Below are 25,430 nucleotides of genomic sequence, written 5' to 3' on the forward strand. Positions count from 1 at the left end.
CCACTTGTCAGATGTCATTTTACTTGCAAGCATCCAGGCCTAATTTATTTTCACCAGGTGTTCTCTGGTGCCGTTGAAATCATTTTTCCTCCAAGTTATGATCATAATTTGAAGACCGAGCTCATTCCTTTCTGTGATTACCCTGAAACTCACAGAAAAATTTCCACGGTTCCAAATGTGTTCTCTCTCTCCCCGCCCCCCCCCCCCCACCTATACTTCCTTCAGCTAATTGTTAAGAGGAAAGGTAATAAGTTCTACACAAATAGCCCAGCTGGATGATCCCTCCTAGGTATATTCTCTACATAACTCTGTGATGTTCTCTCTAATCAGAATTTTGATTCCACTTTGTATGCCACTCTGTCACATCTGAAACTTTTATATCCTGGACTGTTAAGCTTCCCTTCATTCAACCTTATTCCCACGTTGTAATTCTATTATAATTCCATATAATCATGCTCTAAGTTCATATTACTTAGCTGTGGTATGTTAAAGCTGACTTAGTTGAGCTTGTTAGCCGCTCGTCCCCACGTCCCTAACCTCTTTTTGATTGCTCTGCTCACTGAATTTGCTGGACTTGATTAATCCTCTGCATTTGAGTCAAACTCCCCATGTGCTGCACTCTTCCCATTCCTCTGCCAAATGAGTTTAGACTCTCCCTTAGGAGTGTGTGCAAACCTCCCACCTACAATGTTGGTCCCCTTTCAGTTTCAGTTTGGGTGTAATCCATCCTCTTCATGCTGGTCCCATTTGGCCCAGCAGTGACTCTAAAGCCCTTGCTCTTGCACTAGCTCTTAGCCATACATTCGTCAGTCCTATCTTTTCTTTTACTTTTGCTGGCACAGAGTACTCACAAAATTTTGACCCTGGAGCTCTTGCTTTTCTGCCTAACTTCCAAAATTCATGCTGCAGAACCTTTTTGTACCTGTCTGGTATGTACCAATGTTTACCATAGCATCCAGCTATTCTCTTTCAGAATGTTCCATAACCTCTGAGATATTCCTGACCCTGGTACCAGAAAAGCAACAAACAAGTCTGGAGTATTGCTTTCAGGCATATAAATGCCTATCCCATTATCCTTCCCTGGTAATTCCCCACAACTATTGCTCATGGTGCCACAAGCTTGGCTGCTGCTTTCTTCGGAGAGGCCGTCCTCTCCAACATTATCTAAAATAGTATGTTTGTTTGATGTAGAAACATAGAAAACTTACAGCACAATACGGGCCCTTCAGCCCACAAAGCTGTGCTGAACATGTCCTTACCTTAGAAATTACCTAGGGTTACCCATAGCCCTTTATTTTTCTGAGCTCCATGTACCTGTCCAGGAGTCTCTTAAAAGACCCTATTGTATCCATCTCCACCACTGTTGCTGGCAGCCCATTCCATGCACTCAGTACTCTGTGTATTAAAAAAAAATTAACCCTGACATCTCCTCTGTACCTACTTCCAAGCAGCTTAAAACTGTGCCCTGTCATGCTAGCCATTTCAGCCCTGGAAAAAGTCCTCTGACTATCCACGCGATCAATGCCTCTCGTCATCTTACATACCTCTATCAGGTCACCCCTCATCCTCTGTTGCTCCAAGCAAAAAAGTCCAAGTTCACTCAACCTGTTTTCATAAGACATGCTCCCCAATCCAGGCAATATCCTTGTAAATCTCCTCTGCACCCTTTCTTTGGTTTCCACATCCTTCCAGCATTGAGGTGACCAGAACTGAGCACAGTACTCCAAGTGGGATCTGACCAGGGTCCTATATAGCTGCAACATTACCTCTTGGCTCCTAAACTCAATCCCACGATTGATGAAGGCCAGTGCACCATATGCTTTCTTAACCACAGAGTCAACCTGCATAGCAGCTTTGAGTGTCCTATGGACCTGGACCCCAAGACCCCTCTGATTTTCCACACTGCCAAGCGTCTTACCATTAATACTATATTCTGCCATCATATTTGACCTACCAAAATGAACCACCTCACACTTATCTGGGTTGAACTCCATCTGCCACTTCTCAGCCCAGTTTTGCATCCTATCTATTCCCACTATAACCTCTGACAGTCCTCCACACTATCCACAACACCCCCAACCTTTGTGTCATCAGCAGATTTACTAACTCATCCCTCCACTTCCTCATCCAGATCATTTATAAAAATCACGAAGAGTAGGGGTCTCAGAACAGATCCCTGAGGCACACCACTGGTCACCGAACTCTATGCAGAATATGACCTGTCAACAACCAGTCTTTACTTTCTGTGGGCAAGCCAGTTCTGGATCCACAAAGCAATGTCCCCTTGGATCCCCTGTCTCATTTTCTCAATAAGCCTTGCTGAAATCCATATACACTACATCTACTGCTCTACCTTCATCAATGTGTTTAGTCACATCCTCAAAAAATTCAATCAGGTTCACAAAGTCATGCTGACTATTCCTAATCATATTATGCTTCTCCAAATGTTTATAAATCCTGCCTCAGGATCTTCTCCAACTTACCAACCACTGAAGTAAGACTCACTGGTCAATAATTTCTACTCCTTTTCTTGATTAGTGGAACAACATCCACAACCCTCCAATCCTCTGGAATCTCTCCTGTCCCTATTGATGATACTAATATCATCGCCACAGGCTCAAATATCTCCTCCCTCGCCTCCCACAGTAGCCTGGGGTAACCCTCGTCCAGTCCCGGTGACTTATCCAACTTGATGCTTTCGAAAAGCTCCAGCATATCCTCTTTCTTAATATCTACACGATCAAGCTTTTCAGTCCACTGTAAGTCATTCCTACAATTGCCAAGATCCTTTTCCATAGTGAATACTGAAGCAAGGTACTCATTAAGTATGTCTGCTATCTCCTCTGGTTCCATACACACTTTTCCACTGTCACACTTGGTTGGTCCTATTCTCTTACGTCTTTTCCTCTTGCTCTTCACATCTTTGTAGAATTCTTTGGGATTTTCCTTAATCCTGTCCACCAAGGCCTTCTCATCGCCCCTTCTGGCTCTCCTAATTTCTTCCTTAAGCTCCTTCCTGCTCGCCTTATAATTTTCTAGATCTCTATCATTACCTAGTTTTTTGAACCTTTCATAAGCTCTTCTTCTTGACTGGATTAACAACACCACGGTTCCTGTACCCTGCCATCCTTTCACTGTCTCATTGGAACATACCTATGCAGAACTCCACACAAATATCCCCTGAACATTTCCCACATTTCTTCTGTACATTTCCCTGAGAACATCTGTTCCCAATTTATGCTTCCAAGTTCCTGTCTGATAGCCTCATATTTCCCCTTACTCCAATTAAACGCTTTCCTAACTTGTCTGTTCCTATCCCTCCGATGCAATGATAAAGGAGATAGCATTGTGACCACTTTCTCCAAAATGTTCTCCCACTGAGAGATCTGACAGCTGACTGGTTTCATTTCCCAATACCAGATCAAGTACAGCCTCTTCTCTTGTAGACTTATCTACTATTGTGTCAAGATACCTTCCTGAACACACCTAACAAATTCCACCCCATCTGAACCCCTCGCTCTAGGGACATGCCAATTAATATTTGGGGAAATTAAAATCTCCCATGACAGACCTGTTATTATTTCAACTTTCCAGAATCCGTCTCCCTATCTGCTCCTCGATATCCTTGTTACTGTTGGGTGCTCTATAAAAAACACCCAATAGAGTTATTGACCCCTTCCTGTTCCTAACTTCCATCCACAGAGACTCTGTAGACAATCCCTTCATGTCTTCCTCCTTTTCTGCAGCTGTGACACCATCTCTGATCAGCAGTGCCATGCCCCACCTCTCTTGTCTCCCTCCCTGTCCTTTCTGAAACATCTAAAGCATGCAACTCGAAGTAACCATTCCTGCCTCTGAGCCATCCAAGTCTCTGTAGTGACTGCAACATCATAGCTCCAAGTACTGATCCATGCTCTAAGCTCATCCGCTTTGTTCATAATACTCCTTGCATTAAAATAGAAACATCTCAAACCATCAGTCTGAGCATGTCCCTTCTCTATCACCTGCCTATCCTCTCTCTCGCACTGTCTCCAAGCTTTCTCTATTTGTGAGCTAACTGTCTCTTCAGTTCGGTTCCCACCCCACCAGCAATCCTGGTTGACATGGGAAATGGCCTCGGGCTCTTTCCTTGCTGTTCTTCCTGGTGGCCACCCACCTTTGTTTCTTCTAGTGTAACTAACTCACTGAACTGACTGGTTGTGGATGTTCCATACTAGCCCAGTTACAACTTGCACTGCTCTCTGCAGGCCTAGTCAACATGAACAATGGAAATATCCCTAATCTCCCATATCACAAGTCTCTTCTAAGAGAAACAATATAAAAAAAACTTAGTGAATCACTACTCACCACTTTACCAAAGCCCTGACTTTGATCTAAAAAATGGACAGCCTGTCACAAAGTGGATACTCCCATTCTATAGGGCTTTCCTCCTGGATGTGGCTCTCGACACTTCTGCAGTTATTGCCAGTCTCTGTGTGGCTTCCAGCTGATGGGACCAGACATAATCTTAGCAGGGCTGTGTTTTTCCTCCTGTACTTGAATACTCCTAGAATCCTTTTGCCTTCCTAATTGCTTGTTGTGCCTGCAAGTTAACTTTGACTCGTATGATTTGCATGTTTGATGTTCATGAGTAGTTCAAATAACAATCTCAGTCGTTTAAACAATGATCTCAGTTTTTAGTCTGATTTACAGTGAATCATTGCTGCTTTAGTACATTTAAGTAACATTTCAAGATAAGTCATATCTTTTCTCCGGATCAGGCTTATTATCACTGTCGGATATTTTGCAGCAGTGGTACAACACAATAAAGTAAATACTCCCAGCAAAAAAAAAGCAGTAAGGAGATCGTATTCATGGCTTCATGGACTGTTCAGAAATCTGTTGCCAGAGGGGAAGAATCTGTTTCTGAATTGTACCTCTCTAATGATGAGAAGAAGGCATGTCCCAAATAGTAAGCATCTTTAGTGATGGATGCCACCTTTTTGGGACACTGCATCTTGAAGATGACCTCAGAGGTGGGGAGTTTGGGTGTTGTGCCTGTGATGGAACTGACTGAGTGTACAGCCCTCTGCATTCTCTTGTGATCCTGTGCTTTGGAGCCTCCATACCTGACTGTGATACAGACAGTAAGAGCGATGATTTTCAAGATCTTTGGTGACATCCTAAATCTCCTCAAGCGCTAACAAAGCAGTCATTGGCGTGCCTACTTTTATCAATGTGTTGGCTAAGATAGATCCTCTAAGACGCTGAGACTCAGGAACATAAAGCTGTCCACCGCTGACCCGTCAATGAGGACTGGTGTGTGTTCTCCCAACTTCCCTCCTGAAGTCCACAAACAATTCTTTGGTCTTGACATTGAGTGTGAGAGGTTGTTACTGTGACGCCTCTAGATAGTCAGCGAGGAGGAGATGTTACTACCAGTCTGTACTGACTGTGGTCTCCCGATGAGAACATTGAAGATCCCATTGCAGTTGGTGGTATCGAGGCTTGGGTTTAGAATCTTGTGATTAATACTGAGGAGATAATGGTATTGAACATCGAGTATATAACCCTTGCTTCCCTCAGTTGCAGCTATGTGATTTGCCTTGACCACTCCAATTTTAAGTTCGTCCTCATTTCAATGCAATTCAGAATTTGTTAGATCTCCTGAGTTTGTTAGTGTCTTATTAAATATTCATAATTCGTCAGGTCAGCCCTGATCCTTATTCAGAACCCAGCCTGTTCACTCTTTCCCAGTGATTTTAACCTGTCAGTATAGATTCATCACTGTGTTTTCTCCAATTCTTCCATACCCTCTTGTGCTATAGAAACCAGACCTCGTGGTTTAACAATAATATCTTTACAAAGTTACTGAGGTGGTAATAAGTTCCTTATGGAAGGTTAAAATAAAAGTGGACACCATGGAATTGTAAGAGCAGTATAGGTTTTTGTGATAACATATCCAGACTAGGATTTCCCACAGCTTGACAGGTAAGATTGCTAACATCTCATCATTGGCTAACACTAAAGTCCAACATGCCTGAATTAGTTTTGAGACAATTAAAAATGTGCTTTTTACAACGTGAATTGTTCTTTAAGTATTGCCCTCAAAACATACCAAAGTCTACAAGTTTTAACTTTGATCAGTGTTGCCTATTTCAGGTTGGTGCTCGAGAAATGTCATTTCCACCGCATATGAATCGTCCTCCCTTAGGGATACCCCCATTGCCGCCGGGTATTCCTCCTCCACAGTTTGCAAGCTTCCCACCTTCTGTGCCACCTGGTATGTAAATTTGATATTTGTTAAGTAAGCTGTAGCGGAAGCTTATTAGTACAAGTTAAGTCTCTATAAACTGTTACATCTATTGTGTTAAAATTGAGGGGATTGGATAGGAGAGGAAAGGCAAAGGTTTTCAAATTGATTTTATGCTGAAGGGGCCATGAAGAAATTAGCTCAAATAAATCCAGGAAGGAGTTAACAACAAACTTCACTGCATGGAATGCTTAAGGAAAATAATGAAGAGAAACTGGTTTGATATATAAAGTAGAAGAGCATTAACTGAATTCTAATTCTCAAAGAAATTAGTTGGGTATTGCTACTCCTTTTTGATGCGCTTTCCTACTAAATGAGTAATATTGTGTTGGAGTATGATCTATTGATTATTGGGATATTTGGCTACATTAGTTACATCCTTGAGAGCTGGTTGTGAATACAGTAAGAATTATTAGTAAAAGAAGCCGGAGTATGCCATGTGGTTCGTTGAAACTTCTTGACCCTTGACACCCGTTATAGTTCAAAAATATCTTTCGTTCTTAGATAAGTTCATTTAGCCAGCCTCCCAGGATTCTAGATTCCCTGAGAGAAATTCCTCCTGATATCCATCATAAATAAGTGACCTTTCATTCTGAAACTGTGCCCCCCAGGTTCGAGTTTCCCCCATGAGAAACATCCTCTCAACATCTACTGTGTCAAACCCCTTCAGAATCGTAAGTTTCAATAAAATCACCTCATTTTTCTAAACTTCAATGAGCGTAGGAGCTACAGCAGCGTAATTGTTAAGTTACTGGGCAAACAGTCATGATTCTGAACCATTGATCCAGAGAAGTGAATTTGAATTCTGCATGGCAGTCAGGAATAAAAATCAACTGGTATATAAATCTGGAATTTTAAAACAAAAAAGGCAAATTACCAGGTTGCCATTGGGAATCTCCATCCTGCACGTGACTTAAGACCCACCAATACAGTTGATTCTTAACTGTATCCTCGGCTGAGAGGCAATTGGAATGGGCAATAAACATTGATAATTCCCATGATTGAATATATATCAAAGAAAGGTCTCAAACTGTTCTTCCTTCACAAGTCATCCTTGCATCCTGTGAATCAACCTACAAACCTCTTAACTGTTAATACTTTGTATCTTAAGTAAGCAAACTGAAGCAACACAGGACTCCAGGGTGATCTCAACAATACCCTGTGAAGTTGTGTCAAGATTTCATCTCTATATATATATATATATATATATATGCTCCACCCTTTTACAATAAATGCGATTAGCGATCTCTATTAAGACAACACTTTTTGCTTTTCTGTTTCTTTCACCAAGAGGATAACTTCACCTTTCCCCACTCTGTATTCTGCCTGCCACATTTTTGCCCACTAACTTAACCAATCTTTGCACCATCTTGACTTGCTTCTGACTTTTCTTTGTGTCACCAGCAAGTTTGGCTGCAATGCACTCAACTCATTTAATGGTATAGATTGTAAATTGTTTAGGCCACAGGACTAAACCCTGTGGCACCTTACTAGCTGCAGCCTGACAATCTGAAAACTTTTTTTTTATTCCATCTGTTTTTAGAGTGACCTTGAATGCCTTGGGCTCTTAGTTCTTACCTTGTGCCATGACCTTTTTATGTAGCACCCCGTATTGAATATCTTTTGGAAAGCAAATACACTATATACTATGCTTGCACAGATTTTCATTTTCAGAGCTGTTGGTGCTGCTTAATTGTGTTACGATTTTCAAAGTTTTCTGCTATTTAATGGATTCCAGTATTTTCCAGTACCAGCCTACAGTTTTCTACTTTCTGTCTCCCCCTTCCTATAAGGGACATTACATTTCTAATTTTCCATTTCATTGGGACCTTTTGAAAAATATATGACACTTTGGGGAAAATTCACTATCTCTGCTGCCACTTTATTAAAGACACCAAGATGCAGACCCTGGGAACTTCACAAGCATTTGTTTGCCTAGTACCGGTTATGAATAAGTAGCTTTGTTGAATCTGTACTTTAGAGCAGTGATCTACTTGACATGTTTACTCTTTTCTTTATTTTTAGGAGCACCTATGATTCCTGTTCCTATGGGGATAATGACTCCTGCCACAACTGTAAGTATGATATAATTAAATTGCATTTAAAGAACCAATGCATGTTTGTACCAGGGTTAGTGACTCTACCACATTTTCAGACAGTCCCGGGAGCGGGGGGGGGGGGGGGGGGAGGGGGGGTCACTGATTTTTCCATTCTAGTCCTGTGGGTTCTGAGTTGATTGACAAGGCCATTGTGGGAACTCTAGACTAGCAAGAGATCCTTGATGAGAAGGGTGGGTTATATTAGGTGACATGCACTCCTGGTGGTTTTATACTGAGCTGCTGCATGAATCCCAATAGTGGGGATTCAGGGTTTCTCATGCCGCTAGTTCATTTTGAGCAAGCGTGGGCCAGGGAGTTCTAGAAGTTGATAGATACTTTATCAAGGAGGCTGTGAGAACATCTTTAAATTGTTCCTCTGACTTAACAATCTCACGATGGCAAAGCTTAGAATATAGTGCTGTTGTAGGAGTCTGTTATCATCCATGCTTGCACTGGTGGCCTGCTCATGAGGGACAACTGAATATAAGAGCTTCAGTCCTAGGAATGGTGGCCCGGGAGATGATGCCAATATTGTTTTATTTCTGCTGGTAGATAGATCTGGAAGCAGAGTTGGAAGTACATAGTGCTTTGAATTGCATTTTAGAGGTGGTGTGCTCCTCAAAAGGTTCAGAGGGCTATGTGTCAATGCCACCTGCTGCTTCATGATACTAAACAGGAATGTGCAACTGCTAATGAATTTACTGAAAACTTTTCAGTACAGTACTTTGGTATTCATCTGCAGTCATTCATCCTGAGCTAGCATGCTTGATATTTTAATTGAATCATAGATACTACTATTACTGATGCCAACTAAAATGATATTTAGGCCAATCCACCTCCCAGCTCGTAGGCCTTTGCTCTGTTAAGTCATTGTCGTAGAAAACTGTCTAGATGTTTAAAAATGGTAATGAGGGTTTCTGTCTCCACCTCCCTTTTAGGCAGCAAGTTACAGGCACCCACCACTCCAGGTAGATTTTTTTTTCCTCAACTTTTATATTAATCTGTCCTCTAGTTATTGACTCCTTTACGAGGGGAAATAGGTTTTCCTGTGAGTCTAGTCCTGTCCTGTCAGAATTTTATTCACCTCAGTTGAATCACTCTTAAGCCAACTTTGTTCTGAAGAAAACATCCTACACATTCCAGTGTTGTCTTATAACTATCATTCTCAAGCCCTAGCTCATAAGTACTTCCAATTGCTGGAATGTGCTGACCAGAATTATACACAAGTTATTTAATTGCTCCAGTAGTATGGAGACCAAAACTATTACTGCTGTGCAACTCTCAGTTTTCCTCCTTTTCAATGCAATGCCTTGTGCAATTGAGGTGTTTCTCGTGTATCTTAACCTCATCTGTCTGTTCTGCTATCTTAACGAATAACTTTTTACAGCATGAAAAGTTCTTGGCTTTGCTGAATTAATTAGCATAGTCCTATTATTCTTTCAATTTTACCTTGGTTGCCATGTGCTTCTATACTGATGTGCTATGAGAAATTTTGCCAGACTCCTTGCTAATAACCTACGTAGACTACACCAAATGGCTTACCGCTTCAACTCCGCTTGATATCACTTCAAAAAAACATCCAAGCAAGATTCAGTTCTTTCTAATTAATTCTGATTGTCCTTAACTGTCTTTCTAAATATGTGTACTGCACTGAAGAAATGTTTCTAATAATTTACAAATTAATGTTGGTTGTTTGGTCTATAATTTCTGGTTTGTCAGTATGTACCTTTTGAACTAAGGAGACCTTATTAGCTGTCTTCATACTGTGGCACCAAGCCTTTTACTGAAGAGACTTGTAAAATGGTGGTAAGAGCCTCTAATTTCATCTCTGTGTTAAGAGGCCATGAATTGCTTTTTTAGGTTATAGTGATTAAAGGTGTTAGATTTTTGTAATATTCTCCATGGCCTGTGTTGCGTATTGTTAATTGTTGATGGAGACATTTGCAAAGTACTTGTTTAGAACCATACCTGATTTTTGACCTCACAATGAGATACCATTTTTAGCCCATTTCCCTTTGGTGATTAGAAATGACTTCTACTTCCTTTGATTTTACAAAGTGTTCTTTTATGCAATTTCTACACGTTCCTGATTTTTTAAAAGAAATTTTGCCCTCTCATTACTCAGATTCCTCCATTAAGCTCTCTACCTGTCCTTTTTTTTTGCTGCATGCTAACTAACCTTCTCTCCCCGCCACCCCAGCTGTTGAGGTGAAGAGCTCACTTTGTAAGCTCTGTTCTTTATTTCATATTCCCTTGCATCACATGCTTGTAGTCCTTTTCTTGAGATGGGCGTATATATGCTCTATCCTCGTTTTCTCCAGCTCTTTCCATTGACTTCCTGTCTAGGAATAGTTTCCAATTCACTTCAGTTGAATCATATCTCAACACTGACTGTGGGTCTATATTTTCTCCAATATTCTTAATTCTAACTGAGTTATAAATGCTGTACAAATGTTTTCCAGTTGCCAGCCTTTTGTGTATTCTGTGCATTCTACACTTTGCACTGTTTCTGTCCCAATGCTGCACTTTTGGAATCCTGTTGTTAGGATATTATTGTTTTATATCTGAGAAATTTGCCTGCAAATTTGGTCTGTTGGCTCCCTGTGACTCTTCAGTAACCTTCTATGCAGTGGACTGCTCATAATTCCTCTGCGCAATCTGCTTACCTCATTGATTGATTTTTAGCATGTCATTGTTCCACACAATGGTGATCATTTCCTAAACTAATATTACTACTAAAGGTCCTCCTCAGGTTACAAATGTGTGCCTTATGGACAGCCATACATATGAACAGGCGTTTGGGAGATCAACATGGATGGAGATGAATTTGCTGGCTGCTGCAGGTATCTTCTGAGAGGTGGAAGCAGGTCATTTCTACATGCCTTCTCTGCTCTAGGCAGAGCTGGGAGCACTGCAGGCTCACTCAGTCATTGAGATGGTGAGGCCAGCTGACAGCCTCTCTTCCTGTGCCTGCTGTCTCTCCCACATGTTTTGTTTCAATTTATGAATGGTCTGAGTTACAAACAGTGGTCAGGGACCCTGTTGTAACCTGGGGATTATCTGCCTTTTTAAATCTTCCCTTCTCTTGTCTGAATGTAGGGATCCTGCCATTCTTTATTATGACTACTTGTTTTCATTGTAAACTATTACATATCCAGTGGTTGCTTTTTTCCCGGTCTTTATTTCCTCTGCTTCTCAACCATAACAAATTAATCCCCATCCAACTTTACAAATCTCTCTCCATTTAAAATAAAGATTTGGACGACTTGTTCTCTGTTCAGTCTAGATTAAATATACAACAGGAAACTTCCTTATAAGGGTGACATGACAGCTCTCTTAATCATATTCCTTCTTCAGCCCTTTGCCTTCCCACCCTATCACCTAGCTTCTCACATTATTCCCTTTTTGCTCCCCTGCCTCGTCCTCCTGCCAGTCAGTTGTTGATCCTCTTCCTCCCCCTACTTTTATTGTTGCTTCTGCCCCTCCTTTTCCAGTCCTGATCATTGCACAAAACTCAAACTTTTCATCTTCCTCTGTAGATGCTGCCTGGCCCACTGAGTTCTTTCAGCACTTTGTGTCTGTGATTTCTTATAAAGCAGTTCATCACATTTTTGATGAAGTTCAGTTGTAGAGGTTCACCTTCCCGAAGACTAATGCCAATTCCTAGTCAATCAACAATTGTCCTCCTGCATTATCTGTCAGCTGTGAAGTAGATTTTCTTTGTCAATCTCACAAAGATAGGCACTAGCAGTAAATAGAAATTATATGTTTTTGAGGTCCTCTTTAATCTCTCCCCAGATCTCTGTAATCCAGCTAGCTGCAGGAAGCCATCCACACTTGTAGTTGTGTATATCAGGCCCAAAACTTTGAGGTGCTCATTACTCAGCGTCTGCAACTGTTGTACTGCAGCTGAATGCCTACATCCCAAATGTTGTGCCTTTTCGGTGTCGATCCAATTACATTGTGTCAAAATAGGCCCTGCCCTGAACATCCAGACAATCAAAAGATATTAATTGTTGATGTTTGACATTCACGAACACAAAAACATACCTCTTTTCAGATTTCTTTAAAAGACAAATAGTTGAAATGCTTGAAGTTCAGCCTTATACTTTTGTTCAGAACTGAATGAACACGTGCATCAAAATGGTAGTGGAAAATTACTGTATTTCAAGCCTTCACTTTTGAAATTTCCAGTTGACAGCCCTCCCTTCCCAACTGTGGTAACGTAGGAATAAAATCATCTGAGTGATTTTTTTTTTTTAAAAACTGCTTTTGAGGAACACTCGTGCTTCAGGCCACCATTTTAAAGGTTATGTTCAGTTCTCCATGTAGGGAATATGAATGTTTACCTCCAGCTTGGTAGAGATAGCTAATAATATTCCTTCAAGCCAATTAATGTGAGAATTTTAATCAAGATTTAAAAAATCCAGCTCTGCTAGCACAAAATTTTTTTAATAAACTGGTGAATAAAAATCTTGTTGGCTATTAATAGCTTATTTTTGCATGATTTGGTTTGTAGTAGATCATAAGTTTATAGGTATTTAGTGAGGGTCACCATTTCATGTTGACCAATATTTAGAAAGTGATGTTTGTTCTGTATTAATTGGGTTGTCATTTCAAATAATGCCGCTACACAAAAATTTACAAGGGATATACAAAACAAAATGTCAGGTTTTTTTTTTGGACAGTGCTAATGTTTATTTGTGGAGAATTTACCTGATCCAGGCATAGAAAATTAATGATAAACTTCACCCAGGGATAATGTTATCTCTTACTTTTGAGAAGTAGCAATAATTGTTTTCTTTTTGCAACCATTTTCTTGCCTCTTCTGAAAGCATTGAATCCTTGTTGGATTGTTGCTCCTTGCAGCAGTTTGATCATAAAATGCTTACATGCGGTTATGATTGGTATTAGGATATCCTACTGTTCCTGAGGGGATTTGCATCATCTAGTTCGAGGAAAAAATACTTAGATTTAATCTAAACTGAAGCTGGTGCATATGACTGATATTTAGCCATTAAACTAAAAATGCAAAGCACATTGTTTTTATTTTAAGTAATCCTGAAATTAAAATAATCATGTTGGAGCAAGAAGGCTTTTTAATGACGTCTTTATTGTCTGAAGTATCAAGATAGGGAGGGGAAAATTGTTAAGTTACTAAATTCTTGAAGGACTTGGGGAAGTATTAAAAAAATAGTATCCCAGGTAGTTTCAGTATTGCTTTTTCTCATAACAGCTCATCAAGGTTTCTCAGTGAAGTGTTTTGGGAATATTTTGCTCTAGGGTTTTGTGTTGGTGTTCATTTATTGAATGTATTCAGTGCAAAGAATAAACCTGAAAGCTCTGGGCATATTAAGGGATGTTGGGACAGTGAGAATGTTGAATTAATTTTGAAGTTCAGCCATGATTGTATGAATAGGAGAGCTGTGTGGCCTACTGTTTAAGGTTTAAAGTGTTTTTCTTAAAACAAATTCTCATAAAATCTGGTCATCCAAACTTGTGTAAGCGTTCAACCAAAAATGTTTTTGTGAAGAATGATATTGAAGTCCAACATAAAACAGTTGTAAATTTTTCACAGTTAAGAATATTTGCTTCAAAATAAGCCAATAACCATCATGAGATGGTTCCAAATTCAGTGTGGGTTATCTGGGACTTTTGCTTGGCGTATTCCTTCATCTGTAAGTGCATGAAAATTAGAAACATTAAATTTAAAATTGAAGTGTCATTTTTAAGTGTCTTCCATATGTGACAACTGAATCCCATGTTTCTGTAAGATGTATTTATTACTGTTGTTGTCTCCCTCCCCCTTTTCAGGTCTCCATGCTGTACACCATGAACCGTTGCCCAACAGAGGGCAAACAGGTAACCTGTTATGGGACCACTGCCAGTGGCAGTATATAACTAAACATTAAGAATTATATGAAAACATTTCCCATATTTTCTTTTCCTGTGTCCCAAGGCTTGCCATTAATTTTCAGTGCTATCCCAGACACTCATGCTGAATTTGGAGAATTCACATGGTGGTTATGAGCATCCCGTAGCATTATGCCAAATATGTTTAATCTACAAAAAAAAACAGTGGGCTTTCTAGCTGCGTATGCTTACGAAGTGAATGAGCGAAGCAGGGAGCATTTAAGCATGTATAAGTGAGTTCGGTGATTACAGCAACTGGAAGAACAGATTTAGCAGCAGTAGTGTAATCAGTCATTGGAAAAAAAGTACTGTTTTAACTTCAAAATACGACAATAGGCTGGAGAACCTGATGGCACCATATTTTAAAATTACATTTTAAAAGTTGCAATAATGTAAATCCAAATGAAACAAATGTTATATATTTGATATTTATTTTAAGCACATTTCTCTATTTTACAATGGTAGCCATGACTTTATTTTGATTTATTGTGCAGGTATAAACACTCCTCTTAATGGGAGTGTGTAATATAATGGAAAACTTTACTAAATCCATCCCTGCAGTTGCCTAATGTCCACAGCTGTGCAGTTTCTAATGGGTCATTGGCATTATAGCTAGAATTGGAAGCCTGCATGTTTAGTTCCTGATTATCTACAGTCTGCGATGTTGTTACCTGGGACAGCATGACCATCTGCACTAGCAATGAACAGCTAATTTTGTACTAGAAGCATTACATTGTAACTTTTTTTTACCACAACAATTTGTCATCCTGATTTCTCCCTTTCCGGTATTTTATGAAATATTATGTTCTTTTTGGGAATGTTTTATAGACACTATTGACTTAAGCTGGCTGCATACTTGCATCTAGTGGAGGGAATGGGTAGCCATTAAGCCTCTTAACATGTTGCACCATTTGATGAGACCGTGGCTGATGTAACCCATTTCTGTTTACCATTACTCTATATCCTTAAGTATGTCAGCAAATCTGTGTAAATACGATCTTGTATCAAATACTGTATGTGGAAGAATTTTATGCTTCCACCATCTTAACATGTACTTTCGAACTTTACTGTCAAAAGATGTGCCTTTAATTTTTTGTTCTATGCTCCTGTTAATACCCTGGAAACCTATTGCTCCATAATCCGCAAAGGCAATACTTTGCATAAGCATTCTTTGTATGTTAACCTTTGGAATTAAGATGTCATGCTGGTTGAGATGCACAGTTTTTTTTTCTCCAAGGGGTATACTACCTTTTGGCCTTTGCTGCTGTTTCAAAGCCAAACACAAATTAGAAGAACAGCACCTCATCTCTTATTCCAGCTCATCAACTTCCCAGTCCAGATAACCTCTACACTGCTAATGCCACACAATCTCAGTTTTGTTCTCCTCCCCCACTCGATTCTTTATACCCATCTACCACACACTGCTCACTGGTTCCTATCTTTCCCAACTAGCTTCATCTGCCCATCATCCCTCCCTTGTCTGATTCCACTTATCAACAGCTTGATCGATAAGATTCCAAAATCTGCAGCTTTTGCTATTCCCTTTTCTCAGTTCCTTCACCTCTGCCACATCTGTTCCTAAGATGAGGCTTTCCTTTCCAGGAAATCAGAGATGTTCTGCTTCAAAGGATGGGGTTTCCCTTCCTTCACTGTTGATGCTGCCCTCACCTGCATGTCCTCCATTTCGCAGACATCTGCGCTCACCCCATCTTCTCCCCCCACCACTCTCTGCTTTTCACAGGGATCACTCCCTCATGACACCCTTGCCAATTTGGCCATTCCCATTAATTTCCCCTCTGGCAAATTAACCTGCAAGTTACAGAAATGCTACATCTGCCCATTCACCTCTTCCTTTGCCACCATTCAGGACCCCAAACAGTCCTTCCAGGTGAGTCAACATTTCACCTGCATATCTATTGTATTCGGTGCTCCCAAGCTAGCCTGCTCTGCATTGGTGAGATCCAGCATAAGGTGGGGAACTGCTTTGTCGAACACCTCAGCTCCATCTGCCAAAAGTGGATTTTCCCGGCGGCCAACCATTTAAATTCCTATCCCCATTCCCATCCCAACATCTTGGTCCATGGCCTCCTCTTTTGACACAATCATGCTACTATCAGGTGGAGGAGCAACAACTTGTATTCCATCTGGGTAGACTCCAACCTGATGGCATGAGCATTGATTTTTCCAATTTATTTATCCTCAATAAACAGTTTATCTTCAATTTAGCCCTTCAGTTTTCCACTCTGGCTCTTCTCACATCTCTTTGCCTATCACCTTCCCCAGTACACTCATCCTTCCCTGTCTCCCATGGTCCACTCTCCTTTCTGATCAGGTCCTTCTGCAGCCCTTTCACTTTCCTACCCACTAACCATTGTCTCCTGATTCCATTCCACCTTCCCCAACTGGCTGCATCAGCCCACCACCACCACTACCTCTCTTGTTCATACTTATCATCTGCCTTCTCCTACCTCATTCCTTCCCCTCACCTTATACCCTCTCAGCCCTGATTCAGTGTCTAAATACCGTCGATCTCTGCCTCTGTGGATAATGCCTGAACTACTGAGTTCTTGTTACAGGTTACAGCATCTGCAGTTTTTTTGCACCTCCAATTTGTTGTCCTTAATATTTTTTTCTCAACCATTTGCCACATCATTCCTGTGATAATTCAGTTCGTGAATACCTGTTTCCTAATCCTTTGCCTGTTGTCATTTAGCTCCTCTGTTTCACTTGTTCACTTTGCTTGCTGCCTTCAGTTTATTTTCTCCCTTCAAATTTTGGCTTTGTCACTTCCTCTCCACTCTGCATCTTTCTTCTGGTATTCTTTTATTTATCTTCTTTTGTTTTTGTTAATATCTTCTCTGCAACTCTGGATTGTTGAGTTGAGAAAGAATGGAGCATCCATGCTGGTGTGCAAACAGCAGTGGGTCTTGTGATAAAGAAAAAAGCTTTGTGTGATTGACAATAGCAACCATTTCAATAGAAACTACTTGAGCACGGCTGTGTTCTGCCATGTTCTAAAGTTAACTTTAGATCAATAGAATCTATGTTTACATCGTGAACTTTATCGTGTTTGGCTGTCAAATTGACATTTTTTTGACATTTCCACCATTTTGTGTAAACTTCCCTATTTACAGTATGTTGTGGTTTAGTGTAATGTTTAAATGAAAAAAAAACACATGTTAATGTAACATTGAAATTTGAACAGGAACATAATCTCACGTGGACTTTGCAAGATCAATAGCTCCATACTACTGGCATCTCTGTTTATAACGAACTCAACTAATGCTGTTGCTTTGCAAGGATACAACAGGGTCATCTATAGCACTTTTCTTATTTGGGATAACGGATTAAAACATTCCAGTGTTTTACATAGGTATTGGTGCCAACCTCTGTGCCTCTGGTTGGAAAGCATATTGGACCAAGGAAGGACCATGCTGCTCAAAGGAATCGTGAAAGTGATGAAAGCAGTGGTCCGACTACAACAGTTTTTGTAGGCAACATTTCTGAGAAAGCTTCTGATATGTTAATCAGGCAGTTACTGGCGGTAAGTTTGCATTTCATCCTTCTGTAATGTATGTAACTTCAAAATATTTTTCCTTCCTTCCTTCCTTTCTAAGTTGGTTTAATGTGGTGGAGTATGATTAAACATCACAGTCTTTGGTCTAGGTAAATTATTTATTTATGAGCCTAAATATTTATTGTTGGTGAGCTGTATAACAGAATATTTGTTGTTAATATGGGTGCTTTGCAAATTAGTCTGTGAAGCATATAGCAGAAGGTAGTGGGCACAAAGTCTGGGCAGTATATTTCAGTGATCTCTGCCAGTCTAGCAAGTCATTATTCAAACTAAATGAAGTGTTTGGGTGGGTGTGTGCATGTTGCAAAGATATTTCATGCTTTAAAGCAGTTTGTTTCAGACCCACACCAGGGATGTAGTTGGAACATGGAGAGTTAAACCATTTAAAGTAGAGGATGCAAGGAAATTTTTGTTTTGACATGGGTATAGAGCTCAGCATCATGGAGGACTTGCCCTGATATGTGTATATTAGCATCCAAAGAGGCATGTTCTTTTAACCAGATCAGGAAGGTCAATGTAGTAAATCCATGTTATATCATGCACATCATGCTCTGACAACCTCAATGGCTACTTCTGTGAACTTGCTTGCATCAGCTTTCTGATTAACTGAAGAAAAGTTTACTTTTATGTGCTTTCAAGATTATTGACAATTTCAGAAATTTCCCCATCCCTTCTCTCCTTGTCCCCCTCCTGCCTGTCTCTGGGAGTCCCTTTCTCTGGGGTTTGTAGTGCTCTGCCTGTTGCCTGTCCGCCAGCCACTTGCCTTTCTTGGGGCCAGTGCTCAACAGCTTTCTATTCCATATCATTCAGATAGGCTGACCAGGTAATCTGTGCTGCTTCTAACCTGTGGGAAGAGCAGCTTGGCAAGTGTCAAAGAACTTAATTGCTTCATTGTGATTGATAAGGTAAGAAAAAGGCCTACTTTCATCAATTAACCAATAGTTGGATTGGGAGTTCAATTGGCACCAATAGCGACCTCACCCCCTATGCCTGCCTGTCTGTCCTTTTGATACAATGTGTATTCTGGGATGTTAAGCTTCCAATTAAGATCTTTTTTCAGCCGCATCTCAGTGATGCCTACAATGTCATACCTATCATAACTGTTACTTTATTCTGTATGCTGCGTGTATTCAAATGTAACGCCTACAGTCCTGTATCCGTTACCCTTTTCGATTTTTTTCCCCCCCACGCTTACACACTGCAGCTCATCCCCTGACTGGAATTTGTCCCATCAACTGCCTGACTTTCCTCACAGTCTCAGACATCCTACCTCTCCCGGAAGTGTCCCGCAAATTGATGGTGCTACCTCCCTGAAATCAGTTTTTGCAGGGCGGGATGTCTGCAGTCTCATTACACACCACAACTACTTGTATACCAACTGCTTCACTCAGCTTCAACCCTAAAAAGTGGTGAAACGTACAAAATTATACAATGGTTAGAACCATATCTGGAGGTCTTCAGCAGTCTCTAATGGAAATATGAGCATTTAATCCTATAGCTCTTTTCTCTGATGCTTGGTTCTCCCACCTTCCTTCTTCCCCACTCGCCCATCTCAACTTTTTCAGTGCTCGTGTTCTGTTTTTTTATGCTGGTCATGTTAAAGTGTGTCACTGTTCATCTTTAATGACATTTTATTTAAAAAAAACAAACATTCAATTGAATTTACTTTGTGGCATTTATTGCAATAATTCTCCCAATTTACAGAAATGTGGCTTGGTTTTAAGTTGGAAGAGAGTACAAGGAGCTTCAGGCAAGTTGCAAGGTAAGTAGAGTTCAAAGTTTCATTTTATTATTTAAGTATGTATGGAGAATAGATCTGAGGTTTGTCTTCTCCAGACAGCCATAAAATGCAGAGCACCAGAATAGTAGTTGAAATAAAGACATTCATCCCCCCTCCCCCAAACCACCTCCCGTGCACAAAAACTTAACGGATCACCCACATGGAGAAACATCAAACCCCAAACCCCAATCGGCCACAGAAACAACGAACACGGGGGAAAAAAATAGAACTAAAAGAGGCCAATGAACTACAGTCCAATCCATAAATCTCAGAATTTCGATAACATCTCCAAGAGCATTGGAACTCAGAGGCAGTGACTCGAACCAACGTTTCACCAGCTTGAATGTTTCTCATATCAGGTTTTAATAGCTATATTTCTACCATAGGAATCTTATTATTTGTTTTAAAAAGTACTTCACTGAAATGTGTACTCAAGACTTTAATTTCAATGTCAAATGCTGTTGGTTGGATCCAGTTGCCTTCTCAGAATGTCTGTCAGCAACTTAATAAGCAAGGTATAACCTATGCCAAAGGGCAAATTTAATTACTGGCAAATAGAGTGGAAAATATTATCCGTAATTTATCTTCGTTTCTGTGTGAAACAAAATGTGTGGAATTTGTAAAGAAGGTATAACATTGTTATGCCGTCCCTGCATAGTTCCTCTAGTTCTGTGGATTTCAACCCTCCCATTTACTTCAGAGTGTTAGAGCTAAAAATGTGCTTATCCCTCTTTTTGCATTTCAGATCATAATTGAGAAAAATCTCTTGAGAAACTTTTTCTCTTGTTGCCTCTTATTCCTGCTTTGGTTCCCAACTCTTGCCACTGGAAATATTTCTACATCATTACACTGTTAAAATTAAATGATTTTGCACATTACATATTTTTATCAAAAGCTCATTTGCTCTGAACCTCTCCAGTTTCTGCTAATAGGTAGCAAAACAGGAAAACTCCTTTGTACCCTTTCTGATGGCAGTACTCAAAAAAAATTGAGCGAATGCTCTGCCTGAGGTCAGATATTTTATGAAAATCTTAGCATAGCCTAGAATTCCATATAGTTTCAATAGCTTTCTTGGATTGCCTTTTCTTTTTAGAATCAAGTAGGTCTTTCTGCAGCTTCATTCCACTTTGTACTATTTAAGCTTTTTCTTATTTTCCCCACCATAATAACTTGGTTCATACTTTTATCTGCCATGTGTCTGACAGCTGGAGTTTGTTACTTCACTCATGTTTTGATTTTAACATTTGTGTTATGAAATTAGTGTTACTTGCAAATGTTCACTTTAAATTAAGTGACATCTGGGTTACTCATTTTAAACCACATCTTGGTGTTTAATTACCAAGCCCCGTCGTTTAGCAAATTGAGCAAATAATTGGTTAAAATTATATGATAGGCTTCATCTAAAAGACAGTACTTCCTACAACAGCATATTGAAGTGTCAGCCCAGGTTTGTATTCATGTGCACAATCTTTTGGCTTGCTGTCAACGAGGACGTGTAATATTTTGAGCAAAGATTCCAGTACTGATCCCAGGTGCAGCACCTGTATCTTCCTTCCAGTGACACAAGCATTATTTCCAGTTTTGTGCATTACAATCAATACTCACGATATGGACAGCAACTCAGTTGAAGATTTTGTTCCAGTGTATTCCATTAAATGCTGCTTGGATGACAAGTAGGTTTGTAAATCAAAGATGTGCTCCAGAGATTCAGTTATTGTGGAAATGCATTAATTGAACTTTCTTATATCAAAGGATTGCTGTTTAATCTTGATATGAAAAGTGTGCATTTCTCATTTCAATTCTGTGATTTCAGAAACTTTTTGGGGGTACTGCGGATAACTGGGCAGTGAAATTATTGTAGTTTTAACAACTTAAAATCCAAATGTCATATATTGCTTGTGTTAATACATCTGTTGTTTCTCTAGCATTCGGATTTTGTGAGTATAAGGAGCCAGAATCTACTCTGCGAGCTTTAAGGTTATTGCATGAACTTCAAGTGGGAGACAAAAAGCTGCTTGTAAAAGTAGATGCAAAGACCAAAGCCCAGCTGGATGAATGGAAGGCCAAAAAGAAAGGAGTCAATGGAGTAGGTTGGATTTTTATTTTTTCCCATTTATATTCAAAAACTTAAGCAATATTTGAAGTGTTCCTTTTTAAAATGCTGTCTTGATATTTGAACTGAAAAAGTTAATGCTGTAGATATTCAACAGGTGAGTCAATGTATGTGAGGAGAGAAATGGTGTGAATGACCTTTCATCAGAACTTGATATTTATAAATTTAAAGTGCAATAAGATTGGGTTCTGTGTAATTATGCATTATGGTGGTATTAAATAAGCATTATGTATAATACCAAATTTTACACTGTGGTTAGATTACTGGGTGAAGAATCCAGAGGCTTGAATTAACTTGCGAGACAATTATAAATCCCAATGTGGCAGATGTGGAAATTAAATTTAGGTTAAAAATGTGGATTTGTTTATAACTGCTAGTGTATGTGCACTATATAACTGCTTATTAAAAGCCATTTTTACTCACTAATGTTCCCAGAGGAAAAAGAAATCTGCTCTAATCAGTTTGGCTTAATTGTAATTCCAGGTGCATACCAGTTGATCAGCTCTTACCTGTCCGCTGTAATGGTGTGAAAATCCACTCAGTTCAAAACAGCTGCATTCAGTCACAATAACAGAGGCCAAAATCAACCTTGGCACTGGACCTTTCAAGAATCACTAGATTCTGGAATGATTCCAGAAGACTGGAAATTGCAAATGTCAGTCCACTCTCAAGAAGGGAGAGGGGAAAAAGAAAGGAGGCTATAGGCTAATTAGTCTAATCTCAGTGGTAGGGAAGATGTTGGAGTTAATTATTAAGGATGAGGACTCTGGGTACTTGGAAGTATGTGGTAAAATAGGAATTCCTTGAAGAAATAACAAGCAGGATAGACAACGGAGAATCGGTTGATGTTGTGTACTTAGATTTTCAGAAGGCCTTTGACAAGGTGCCACACGTGAGGCTGCTTAAGCTATGAGCCCATGCTATGACAAGAATGATTCTAGCATGCATAAAGCAGTCAGTGAATGGGAGGAGGCAAAGCATGGGAATAAAGGGAGCCCTTTTTGTGTTGGGCACGTGGCCAAGTGGTTAAGGCTTTGGTCTAGTGATCTGAAGGTCGCTAGTTCGAGCCTCAGCTGTGGCAGAGTGTTTGTGCCCTTGAGCAAGGCACTTAATCACACATTGCTCTAGTCTGTACGAGGAGTGGTGCCCACATAGACTTCCAATCTGCGCCTTGTAAGGCGTGAAAATGCCCAACGCAGGCCTCTCATGGTCTGAGTCGACGTTCCCTTCCTTTTTGGTTGGCCGCCGATGAATAGTGGTGCTCCACAGGGGTCTGTGTTGGGACTGATTCTTTTTACATTATATGTCAATGATTTGGATGATGGAATTGATGGCTTGTTGCATTTGATGGCTCGGCCTGTATTCACTAGAATTCAGAAAAATAAGGGGTGACCTCATTGAAACCCATCAAATGGTGGAAAGCCTTGATAGTGTGGATGTGGAGAGGATGTTTCCTCTGGTGGAAGAATCTAAGAGCAGAGGAACCTCAGAAAAAAAGAACATCTTTTTAAAACGGAGAAGGAGGAATTTCTTTAGCCAGATAGTGGGTGAATCTGTGGAATTCTTTGCCACAGGCAGCTGTGGATCCAAGTCTTTATATTTAAGGCAGAAGTTAATTGTTGATTGTCAGGGCATGAAGGGATACGAGGAGAAGGCAGATTGGGGCTGAGAGGAAAATTGGATCAGCCATGATGAAATGGTAGAACAGACTCGATGGGCCAAATGGCCTAATTCTATTCCTGTATCTTATGGTCTTGTGGTCTTTTCCTGAGGAGTGTGGTAGGATCCATGGAAAATGTACGGAACTGGTTAAACTTGGAACAATGGGAGTACTGGAGAGCGATCTCAGCTGTGAGAGGAGAATACAGCCTTAAGTCTTGCCTTTCTTGAATTGGGGCCCTCCATTGGTTGGGGTTGACTGTGGATGTTGCATCCCAGCTGTCTACATGATAGACAAGCCTGGGCAAGATGATATGGAGAGCAGGTGTTGCCCATGTAGCAGGCTCCCCCTCTCCACACAGCTGATGACTCCAAAGTAGTAGCAGAGACCAATATAGTTTGACACCACTATCATTGCAGGAGTTGCCAGTCAGCGTTGAACTGAACGTAGGACTCCAGCCTTGAACTTTTCCTCGGCCTTTACTCCCAAAACTTTCCCCATGAGTGGGTACAGCCGCAAAGCCGCAGAGGTCTGAAATCAGACTTTTTCTTCTAGATGAGCTACCAACCACAGCTGGTAAGCCCCATCTGTCTGGTGACTGGTTTTAAGGCACCACTAGCCCCTCATGGTCCATAGAAACGGTTTTGCTGGGCTTAGCCTAGCCACATGTGAAGGCCAGGAGCTGAACTTTGTAGTCAGAGATTGTTTGAGGTACACACCATTAGGAACCAATAGGTAGAGGGAGCCTTTCCCCACCAGCACCCCTGGCTATAACAACTTTTAGGAAGCACTTAGCATGGACAATTAACAGCCTCGTTCTTTTCATTGGCAGAGCCCCTTGTTAAAATGCAAATATCATATCAAATATTTGCAATGAAATTCAATCAGTGGTACTGCAGATCATCTCTTTGATCTGAGGTTGCCATGATCTGGCCTTAGGAGGGGAATTCATTTCCTCCTATTACCAAGAAATGGCCAAGACACTAGGTCTAGGTACTTCCTTGCTGCAGTCCTGAAGATTTGAGCTGTAGAAATAGTGGCATCCCTAGACAAACTTTTCTAGTACAGGTATAGCACAGCATCTACCTGACATTTTGTAAAATGGCCTAAGTATCTCTTAACCACACAAAAATCTAGAAAATCCAATCATCTTAACTGACCAATCAGCCTTTCCATAGCCAACAGCACTGCTACCAAGTAGTATTTGGTCAGTAAAAATGTGCTCACTGATTCACAATTTGTGTTACTTTCTAGTCTCCTTTTAGCTTTAGTTCAAACTTGAAACCCAGGTGAGGGGAGGATTATTTCCTTTAGATTAAGACAGCTTTTACCTATTGCATCAAGAAACACCACTAAATCCCAAGTCAATGGGCATCAAAGGAAAGAGAATCATGACTCTCACAAAAGGAGATTGCTGAGTGTAGAGTTTACTGTTATCTTTGCTTGCTACAACGTAAGGTTAGAAACAGGTGTTTGTTGAACAGAAGTGAACTTTTTACAGTCATAACTCATGAAAGTTGAGCGAGCATTCTGCTTCTGAATGCTTTCGACTTGGGCTGATATGACATATTACATTTGTGCCATAGGCCAGGCAATAGCATAGTTCAGGCCTAAGTCTCTCTTTCCGCCATTACAGACATTTACACCACACGCTGCATCCATAAAGCAAACAGCATTATGAAGGACCCCACACACCTCTCATACAAACTCTTCTCCCTCCTGCCATCTGGCAAAAGGCACCGAAGTATTTGGGCTTTCACGACCAGACTATGTAACAGTTTCTTCCCCCAAGCCATCAGGTTCCTCAATACCCAGAGCCTGGTCTGACACCAGCCTACTGCCCGCTACTGTGCATATTGTCTTGTTTATTATTTATTGTAATGCCTGTACTGTTTTGTGCACTTTATGCGGTCCTGGGTAGGTCTGTAGTCTAGTGTAGTTTTGTGTTGTTTTATGTAGTTAAGTGTAGTTTTTGTATTGTTCATGTAGCACCATG

At 40.4% G+C, this 25,430-nt stretch overlaps 1 protein-coding gene across 7 annotated transcripts in view; it reads left to right on the forward strand.

Moving 5' to 3' along the window:
- Nucleotides 1-25,430, forward strand: part of LOC140200784 (RNA-binding protein 25-like) — an 80,404-nt gene that overhangs the window by 23,070 nt on the left and 31,904 nt on the right. For 3 of the 7 annotated variants that reach the window (XM_072264392.1, XM_072264397.1, XM_072264400.1), the window contains 8 exons: nucleotides 6,142-6,262; nucleotides 6,904-6,966; nucleotides 8,318-8,367; nucleotides 9,330-9,359; nucleotides 14,206-14,253; nucleotides 17,678-17,848; nucleotides 19,586-19,643; nucleotides 21,587-21,747. In XM_072264392.1, the coding sequence (XP_072120493.1) occupies nucleotides 6,157-6,262; nucleotides 6,904-6,966; nucleotides 8,318-8,367; nucleotides 9,330-9,359; nucleotides 14,206-14,253; nucleotides 17,678-17,848; nucleotides 19,586-19,643; nucleotides 21,587-21,747 (687 nt within the window). In that variant the 5' untranslated portion in view covers nucleotides 6,142-6,156. The remainder of the gene's footprint in view (nucleotides 1-6,141; nucleotides 6,263-6,903; nucleotides 6,967-8,317; nucleotides 8,368-9,329; nucleotides 9,360-14,205; nucleotides 14,254-17,677; nucleotides 17,849-19,585; nucleotides 19,644-21,586; nucleotides 21,748-25,430) is intronic. The other 4 variants (XM_072264418.1, XM_072264410.1, XM_072264427.1 and 1 more) reach the window with 4 other exon arrangements.

The sequence above is a fragment of the Mobula birostris genome, chromosome 1, assembly GCF_030028105.1.
Source record: "Mobula birostris isolate sMobBir1 chromosome 1, sMobBir1.hap1, whole genome shotgun sequence".
Taxonomy (NCBI): Eukaryota; Metazoa; Chordata; class Chondrichthyes; order Myliobatiformes; family Myliobatidae; genus Mobula; species Mobula birostris.